The 10,361-nt window shown below is 45.2% G+C and overlaps 1 protein-coding gene across 2 annotated transcripts in view; it reads left to right on the top strand.

The window, feature by feature from the left end:
* Positions 1-7,878: 7,878 nt before the first annotated feature.
* The window catches only part of LOC119332313 (midasin-like), a 38,276-nt gene continuing 35,793 nt past the window's right edge, over positions 7,879-10,361 (top strand). For both annotated transcript variants that reach the window (XM_037605504.1, XM_037605499.1), the window contains exon 1: positions 7,879-8,324. In XM_037605504.1, coding sequence (XP_037461401.1) covers positions 7,909-8,324 — 416 coding nt within the window. In that variant the 5' untranslated portion in view covers positions 7,879-7,908. The remainder of the gene's footprint in view (positions 8,325-10,361) is intronic.

Below are 10,361 nucleotides of genomic sequence, written 5' to 3'. Positions count from 1 at the left end.
ACATTGGATGTCGTTGATAACTGGATCACATCATTGGGATAATGATGTGATGGACAAGACTCAATCCTAAGCATAGCACAAGATCGTGTAGTTCATTTGCTAGAGCTTTTCTAATGTCAAGTATCATTTCCTTAGACCATGAGGTTGTGCAACTCCCAGATACCGTAGGAATGCTTTGTGTGTATCAAACGTCACAACGTAACTGGGTGACCATAAAGGTGCACTACAGGTATCTCCGAAAGTGTCTGTTGGGTTGGCATGAATCGAGACTGGGATTTATCACTCCATATGACGGAGAGGTATCTCTGGGCCCACTCGGTAATGCATCATCATAATGAGCTCAATGTGACTAAGGAGTTAGCCACGGGATCATGCGTTACGGAACGAGTAAAGAGACTTGCCGGTAACGAGATCGAACGTGGTATGGGGATACCGATGATCGAATCTCGGGCAAGTAACATACCGATGGACAAAGGGAATTATATACGAGATTGATTGAATCCCCGACATCGTGGTTCATACGATGAGATCATCGAGGAACATGTGGGAGCCAATATGGGTATCCAGATCCCGCTATTGGTTATTGGCCGGAGAGATGTCTCGGTCATGTCTGCATGGTTCCCGAACCCATAAGGTCTACACACTTAAGGTTCGGTGACGCTAGAGTTGTAATAGGAAATTGTATGTGGTTACCGAAGGTTGTTCAAAGTCCCAGATGAGATCCTGGACGGCACGAGGACTTCCGGAATGGTCCAGAGGTGAAAATTTGTATATGGGAAGTCTAGTTTCAGTCGCCAGAAGGTTTCGGGGGTTATCGGTATTGTACCGGGACCACCGAAAGGTGTCCGGGGGTCCACCGGGTGGGGCCAGCTACCCCGGGGACCAAGTGGGCTGAATATGGGTTGGAACCAGCCCCCTAGTGGGCTGGTGCGCCCCCCAAGGGCCCAAAGGCGCCTAGGGTTGGAAACCCTAGGGGTGGGGGCGCCTTCCACATGCTTGGGGGGCAAGTTTCCCCCTCCTGTCCGCCGCCCCCATCTAGATGGATCTAGGGGCCAGCCCCCTCTCCCCTTCCCCCTATATATAGTGAGGGGGTGGGAGGGCAGCCGCACCCTTCCCTTGACTCCTCCTCCTCCGTAGTGCTTGGCGAAGCCCTGCTGAAGAACCACAAGCTCCACCATCGCGCCATCGTCCTGCCGGAGCTCTCCCTCAACTTCTCCTTCCCCCTTGCTGGATCAAGAAGGAAGATACGTCCCCGGGCTGTATGTGTTTTGAACGCGGAGGCGCCATCCGTTCGGTGCTTGGATCGGATCTTCCGCGATTTGAATCGTCGCGAGTACGACTCCATCAACGATGTTCTTGTAACGCTTCCGCTTAGCGATTTTCAAGGATATGAATATGCACTCCCTCTCTCTCATTGCTAGCATCTCCTAGATTGATCTTGGTGGCACGTAGGAAAATTTTGATTTATTATTGTGTTCCCCGACAGATATTGATAGAGCTAGTTAAGCAAAACAGAAGAAAAATAAGAGTGAAAATCAGATTGTCGCAAAAGAATTTGAGCAACAAATGAAACCTAATAATAAACCATCTAGTGTTGCTTCTGAGACTAAATTGAAAAGTGGATGTTTACTTGCCACCAAATCTGATATTGATGATCTAGATTGCAGCAAATCTGTTTGCTATGTGCAAAGAGGCATTATTTTCATTCGAGGACATGCCTTCCTCTTTGCCTCCTACTGTCACTAACATTTTCCAGGAGTTTGCTGACGTCTTTCCACAAGACATGCCACCGAGATTACCACCTATTAGAGGGATTGAGCATCTGATTGACTTAATTCCCGGTGCATCACTACCCAACCGTGCACCATACCATACCAATCCAGAGGAGACGAAGGAGATTATGTGTCAAGTACATGAGCTGCTCGACAAAGGTTATATATGTGAATCTCTTAGTCCTTGTGTTGTTCCTATTATACTAGTGCCAAAAAAGGATGGTACATCGTGTATGTGTGTTGATTATAGAGGCATTAATAATATTGCTATTCCTTATCATCATCCTATTCCCAGGCTAGATGATATGCTTGATGACTTGAGTGGCTCTACAATATTCTCCAAAGTTGATTTGCATAGTGGACACCATCAAATTCGTATGAAATTGGGAGATGAATGGAAAACAACATTTAAAACTAAGTTTGGATTATATGAGTGGTTAGTCATGCCTTTTGGGTTAACTAATGCACCTAGTACTTTCATGAGATTAATGAACGAAGTTTTACGTGCTTTCATTGGACGATTTGTGGTAGTCTATTTTGATGGTATACTGATTTATAGCAGATATTTGGAGGAACGTTTGGAACACTTACATGTTGTTTTTATTGCTCCATGTGATGCACATTTGTTTGGCAACCTTGGGAAGTGCACCTTTTGCACCGACCGAGTATCTTTTCTTGGCTATGTTGTTACTCCACAGGGAATTGAAGTTGATAAAGCCAAGATTGAAGCTAATGAGAGTTGGTCGCAACCCAAAACGGTCACACAAGTGAGGAATTTTCTTGGCCTCACTGGATTCTATAGGCGTTTTGTGAGAGATTTCAGCACCATTGCTGCACCTCTCAGTGAGCTTACAAAGAAGGATGTGCCTTTTGTTTTGGGTACCGCACAAGAAGAAGCCTTCACGGTATTGAAAGATAAGTTGACACATGCTCCTTTACTCCAACTTCCTAATTCTAATAAGTTGAGCTTGAATGTGATGCTAGTGGAATTGGATTAGGAGGTGTGTTATTACAAGATGGCAAACCTATTGCATACTTTTCTGAAAAATTAAGTGGGCCTAGTCTGAACTATTCTACTTATAATAAAGAATTATATGCTCTTGTTTGGACTTTAGAAATATGGCAACATTATTTATGGCTTAAAGAATTTGTTATACATTCTGATCATGAATCTTTGAAACATATTAAAAGTCAAGCCAAACTGAATCATAGACATGCTAAATGGGTTGAATTCATAGAGACTTTTCCTTATGTTATTAAACACAAGAAGGGTAAAGAAAATGTTATTGCCGATGCATTGTCTCGTCGCTATACTATGCTTTCACTACTTGACTTCAAAATATTTGGTTTGGAGACCATCAAAGATCGATATGTGCATGATGCTGAATTTAAACATGTTTTGTAGAATTGTAAAGAAGGGAGAACATGGAACAAGTTCGTCGTTAACAATGGATTTATGTTTCGTGCTAACAAGCTATGCATTCCAGCTAGCTCTATTCGTCTTTTGTTGTTGCAGGATGCGCATGGAGGAGGATTAATGTGACACTTTGGCATGAAGAAGACGGAAGATGTACTTGCTACACATTTCTTTTGGCCAAAGATGAGACGGGATGTTGAGCGCTTTGTTGCTTGCTGCACTACATGTCAAAAAGCTAAGTCATGACTCAATCCTCATGGTTTATATATACCTTTGCGTGTACCTAGTGTTCCATGGGAGGATATATCTATCGACTTTGTTTTGGGATTACCTCGAACAAAGAAGGGGAAGGATAACATATTTGTTATCGTGGATAGATTCTCGAAAATGGCACACTTTATACCATGTCATAAAAGCGATGATGTTGCCAATGTTGCTGATTTGTTCTTTCGTGAAATTATTTGCTTGCATGGTGTGCCAAATATTATTTTTTCAGATTGTGATACTAAATTTCTTAGCCACTTTTGGAGATGTTTATGGGCTAAGTTGGGGACTAAACTGCTTTTTAGTACTACATGTCACCCCAAACTGAAATAGTCAATAGAACATTGTCTACTATGCTTAGGGTTGTTTTGAAGAATAACAAGAAAATGTGGGAAAAATGCTTGCCTCATATTGAATTTGCTTATAATCGTTCACTGCATTCTACTACTAAGATCTGCCTTTTCGAAATTATGTATGGTTTCCTACCTCGTGCACCTATTGATTTGTTGCCTCTTCCATCTTCGGAGAAGGTTAATTTTGATGCTAAACAATGTGCTGAATTGATCATAAAAATGCATGAGTTAACTAAGGAAAACATCGAGCGTATGAATGCTAAATATAAACTTATTGGAGATAAAGGTAGAAAACATGTTGTGTTTGCACGTGTGATCTTGTTTGGTTACATTTGCGTAAGGATAGATTTCCTAATTTGCGCAAATCAAAGCTAATGCCACGTGATGACGGTCCTTATAAGGTGTTAGAGAAAATAAATGATAATGCATATAAACTTGTGCTGCCTGCAGATTTTGGGGTTAGTCTCACTTTTAACATTGCAGATTTAAAGTCTTATTCGGGTGAGGAAGATGAGCTTCTGTCGAGAATGACTTCATTTCAAGAAGGGGCTGATGATGAGGACATCAATACCATTGTTACACCCACAACCCCTACTGCTATACATACTGGACCAAATACTAGAGCTCGCGCACGTCAATTGAATTACCAGGTACTTTTGTTTCTTGGTAACAATTCTAATATTCATGAGAATATGATGCTGCCTAAATTGGATACATTTGTTTTGCTTACAAATGAAGGGCCTAGCTTGGATAAGAAAGATGAACCTTGGAGCAAGTTCAAGCATGGAGATGATGACATGCGCAAGGGGAACAAGAACAGAGTTAGAGCATCTCCAGCCATTGGCCCCCCAGGACGCATTAAAATCGCCCCTGGGGGCAAGCCGGCGATACATTCGGTGCTGGGGGCGGTTTTGCGCCCAGTCATCGCCCCCAGCTCCCCCCCAGGCGCCGATGTTGGCCCGCTTTTCAGCCCCATTTCGGCGAATAAAAGCCATATGGGCGAGAATAGGCCCATATTCAGTGTGGTTCGCCGTGGCTCGGCGTTCAATTATCAACATAAATATATTTTTTATCACATATTTCATCACAGAAAAATCAAATACTTCAACAAAATAGTTCAATAACAAATAGTTCAATACAAATTATATAGTTCAACAAATAAAAACTCATATGTCATCACATGTCGCGCCCGGCGTCGCCCTTGAGCCTCCATAGGTGCTCTATCAGATCTTGCTGTAGTTGATGATGCACCTGTGGGTCCCGGATCTCCTAACGCATACTGAGGTAGACAGTCCAGGTTGCTGGTAGCTGGTAATCAACTTGGGCAAGAGGACCCTGCCTGTGGTATGGTTCAGTGTCAAACACTGGCTCTTCCTGCTCGCTCTCAATGATCATGTTATGCAAGATGACACAACAGGTCATGATCTCCCACATTTGATCTTTAGACCAGGTCTGAGCGGGGTACCGGACAACAGCAAATCGAGATTGGAGCACACCAAATGCCCGCTCAACATCCTTCTTGCAAGCCTCCTGAATCTTCGCAAACCAGACGTTCTTGCCTCCTGGCACAGGGTTTGAGATGGTCTTCACAAATGTCGACCATCTCGGATAGATGCCATCAGCTAGATAGTACCCCTTGTTGTAGTGCCGCCCACTGATCTCGAAGTTCACCGGAGGAGAATCACCTTCAACAAGCTTGGCAAATACAGGAGAGCACTGCAGCACGTTGATGTCATTGTGAGTTCCCGGCATACCAAAGAAGGAGTGCCAAATCTAGAGGTCCTGTGTGGCCACCGCCTCAAGTACCACACTGCAACCGCCTTTGGCGCCTTTGTACATCCCCTGCCAAGCAAATGGGTAATTCTTCCATTTCTAATGCATGCCATCGATGCTTCCAAGCATCCCAGGAAATCCTCTTGCTGCATTCTGTGCTAGGATCCGAGCAGTGTCTTCCGCATTGGGTGTTCTCAAGTATTGCGGTCCAAACACTGCCACCACTGCCCGACATAACTTGTAGAAACACTCTATGCTGGTGGACTCGACCATGCGCCCATAGTCGTCCTGTGAGTCACCGGGAGCTCCGTATGCAAGCATCCTCATCGCTATCGTGCACTTCTGGATCGAGGTGAATCCAAGTTTGCCGGTGCAATCCATCTTGCATTTGAATTAGTTGTCGAACTCCCGGATGGAATTCACAATCCTGAGGAAGAGCTTTCGGCTCATCCGATAACGGCGCTGAAATGTTCTGTCGCTGTGAAGTGGAGCATCGGCGAAGTAGTCGGAGTAGAGCATGCAGTAGCCTTCGAGACGATGCCGGTTCTTTGCTTTCACCCGCCCCGGTGCCGAGCCACCTCGCCGCGGCTTTTCATTGCTCGCCAGCAGCTGGGCGAGGGCGGCGAGCACCATGAGATGCTCTTCTTCCTGGACGCCGGCCTCGGCTTCCTCCTCCAGCAGCGCGGCGAGCACTTCCTCATCATCGAGTCCATCACCGAGGCAGGCAATTCGCCGAACACCTTGCGCCTGGTGGGCGTGCACCCGCCGCTAAACTGCCCCTCCGCGGCCGGAAACGCCCAACTGCTATCAGAGGGGCTGCCGCGGCAAACCTCTGCTACCTCTGCTATTTTTTCCGACGGGGAATGGCTATCTAGTGGTGAAAGGCGGCGGGCGGCACCGGGATATAGCTAGTGGCAGCCGAGAGCGCGGGGGGTGGGAGGCGAGCCGGGGAAAAAAATCTTGACTTTTCCACCTGACGGCGTGGGCCAGCCGCGCTTTTCCCTTGCGCCGGAGCCCCCAATAGCCCCCAGCGCGCCGGGTTCGGCCTACGGCCGCCGGGCGGAAAAAAGGACCGAACCGGCGCTTTTCGTCGTCCTGGGGGCGCGACTGGGCGTTTTTTTGGCGCCAGCGCCGAAAAAGTCGCCGCGCTGCTGGAGATGCTCTTACAAGTGATGATTCCAGGACTTTGAAGCCACCATAAGGAGTGCATGAAGCCTTGAACGAAATATACAAGATGCCACTACATAAATTTCGTCCACAGACTATTCTAGGTGCTGCGTCACCTTATTATTGGGCTAGGCCCATGTAATAATTTCAAAAAAACTTGATTATAGGTTGTTTTAAGAGTTCGTATGTGTGGGGAAACAAGAGTTAGGGTTGGTTTCGGACCCCTCCTCCAAGGGCCACGAAATTCCTCCCTCTTCCTCCATATATACAACCCTTAGGGCATCATTTAGACTTTGGGGATTTGTTTAGTTAAAAGTTAGCCATTGTAACTTCGTGTACTTCGTTTGTGTCCAACGACCAGACCAAGACCGCTTCCGGATCCCCACCATTATCAATATTTCATCCATATTCGCAATATTCAGATTGTTTTCTCATATTCTTGCTTGTTCCATTGCTTACAGGAATAGACCTTCGTGGTCAGGCTGATTGTGCTTCCGGCATCGTCAGTAACCTCGGGATATTGGTTTAGCGATTGCCAAGGCGCAACGTCGTTGCACGTTTGTAGTCGGATCGTCAAAGTTGTCTTCACCAAATCGATATTTATCATCTCATCAAAAGATCGAGACCCTCGCCTCTATCAGGCCCGATGCTGCCCCTTTGGCCGACCCAAACTGATAAAAGCGGACAAAAACCGCGTCAATTTGCGGTCGTGCGTTGGAGTTGGCAAAAAATTAAAGTTCTGAAATTGTCCTAAACCAAGTCTATATAAAAACATGTCAACATCCACAAAACCAAAATTACCTCATTAGATTAATTATGAAATGTATTTTCATATTATATACATGCATGTATTTGAATTTATATAATTATATATATGTATATTTCTATAGACTTGATTAAACTTTAAAAAGTTTATAATTTATAAAAACCCTAAGACTTCAATTATTTTGAAACAGAGGGAGCAATAGTTGAGTATATAGTAGAGAAAAGAAAGTTCTAATGAGGAACCGAGCCGAACGTGACGGCCACGGCGCCACGTCTGCACCGGCAAGACTCGACCTAAAACCCTAAACCCAGCGCCCCCATATATACGCAACGCACACAGGAACTTGACGACTTCCCTTCCCCCCAACCGCCGTTGCCGGTGTCGCTGCCGCCCGACATGTCGCTCGACCGGAGCTTCTCCACCTCCGCCGCCCTCTCGCGCCTCCTCGCCCGCTGCCCCGCGCTCGGCGCCGACCCGTGCCTCCTCGCCCTCGCGTCTGCGCCCGCCGCACCTACCTGGGACGACGTCGCCGCCGCGCTCGCCGAGCCGCTCTTCCACCCACGCTACACCGTCCCCATCATCGGCTGCTTCCGCCCACTCGCGCCCGCACTCGTCGACCACGCCTCTGAGCTCCTCCGCACCGCAGCGCCCGCCCTCCTCGTCGACAGTGCCTCCAGCCAGGAGGAGGAGGTCGGGGAGGGGGATACCCGCGTCGTTGAGTTCTACCTCTCCAGGGGAAGGGGCTTGCGGCTGCACGAGCTCGCGTGCCTCGCGCTCTCCCGGGCCCTCGACCTTGCCCCCCACTTGATTCGGTAACTGGCTGTCGTTTCCCACGCCACTCTCGCATGATTCAATGGAATTTAAATTTCGAGTGCTACAATCAACGCGTTTATCTGTTTGCACATCTGTATTTCGGTACAAAAAATTGACTCGTCATTTAGTTCGTTATTACTCAAGTCACCGCAACACTGACCTTCTATTAGGTATACGCACACCAAAATTTCCATGCCACTAGGAATGTTTGCATTCGTTTAATGGGTCGAGTCACACAAAAGGTGAACTTTCAATGCTTTGTACTCAGTATAAACGTCTTTTGTGTAGACTTTTGACGATGTGTGGAATCTGACAAATCGTTTTCAGTTTTGAGTTCATCTGAGTCGGGCTCTGTATCAAATTGTGTTCATTGTTGCGTTCATTTGAGTTAGATTCTGTACTGGTTTATATTTTGTGGTAGAATATCCCATATCGTGTACTCTGGGACCAGGTCTATTGCAACACACACGAACCCATTGATCTCCCATGTTCCTGGGGAGCGTTGCATTACATTTGACTTTACAGTTATCGGAAAAGTTAGGGGTTGCGTCACACAAAGTTCTGCATTGACACTTAGTAAGTGAAGTGATATGCCATTTGCTGAGGCTATCTACAAGCCTGTTAAAAGGCAACTGCTAAACACTGAAGGGCAATGGAACTCAATTTGTAGATATTCGCAGTTTGATAAATTATATTAGTGGTATCTCTTGCATTTATATAGGGAAAATAAAAATAGCTACCTTCGTGTCGTATGCTACTACATTAATGAGGAAATAATGTAGAAAAGAGGTTGGCGGCACTGGTTTGAAGGAAGAATGACCCTTTGAAGAGGGTGGTAGATGGTTCTTGCTGAGGTAAAGAGGAACTAAATCAAGGAGAGGCGGTCTAGACTAATTCATCTAATTTTCTTAATTGTAATAGGATGAGTCCTCTCTTAGTTATCTTCAATAACCAATGCAATGTTATCAAAATAATTAATGCATCTAACCTCAGGTCTTAGCTAACAATAACGATGTGGTCATTTTGATCTGCCAGTTGGACAATTCCTGCTTGGCCAGGATCATTGTGTATGGTATGTCCATGCTGTCCTCAGAGTTGAATGTGCTTGAAAATTTGCTGCTTCCTTTTGTGTCACTGTCTCTGTGTCCTGGTTATTTCCTTCAGCAACGGCCCTTGGTATTCACAACAATATACATAGATTTATGTATGATTCAGTGATTTGCATGCGGAATTACCCTAAATGATTTCCGGTGGATCTGCTGTCTATGTTTGGCTAGTTAAACTTCATTCAGCGCTGTTGCCCCATCCTGCCATGAGCTGTTTAGCTTGAAAAGTGACATGGACAGAGGTCTTCATGAAATTCCATTTCTTCCACATATATACTCCCTCCGTCCGAAAATACTTGTCATCAAAATGGATAAAAAGGGATGTATCTAGAACTAAAATACATCTAGATACATCCCCTTTTATTCATTTTGATGACAAGTATTTCCGGACGGAGGGAGTACCTAGCAAAATATGATCAATATCTCCCCTGGTCAGAATTGAGGCAATACCACTGTAGCAAAATATGATCAAAGTATGGACAATAGTTCCTGCATTTGACAGTCTCTTTGGGTAGGTATTTAATGGTTCACTTAAATCTTGGAATTACATATAGCAAGTCTACGTCACACAGAAAAACTTTATGGCAGGCTTTATTAGTTATTTTATCTTGAGAAATCTGTAAAGCTACAGTCCACTAGTCTCAGATAGGATCAAGAATTCAAGCATGCTTACACAGGTATTGTAATTTTCAGGCAGGACTTAAAATCCATCTGTACTTTCGCTAACAGCGGAATGTGCATATTGTGCTACCGCAGTTTCAGTTTACAAGGCGCTTGCATATTCTTGGATCATCAATTTTACTACTGAAAAAATATGTATTATATTGTACAAAACAGTACCATTGAATTCGTATATGAAAGATGTTTCTAATAGTATACTTTCGGTGGCATATAACTCACATTTCGTTGATCAAAATGATCTAGGAATAC

Source organism: Triticum dicoccoides, chromosome 1B (assembly GCF_002162155.2).
Source record: "Triticum dicoccoides isolate Atlit2015 ecotype Zavitan chromosome 1B, WEW_v2.0, whole genome shotgun sequence".
NCBI lineage: Eukaryota > Viridiplantae > Streptophyta > Magnoliopsida > Poales > Poaceae > Triticum > Triticum dicoccoides.
This window is presented reverse-complemented; position numbering and strand designations above follow the sequence as displayed.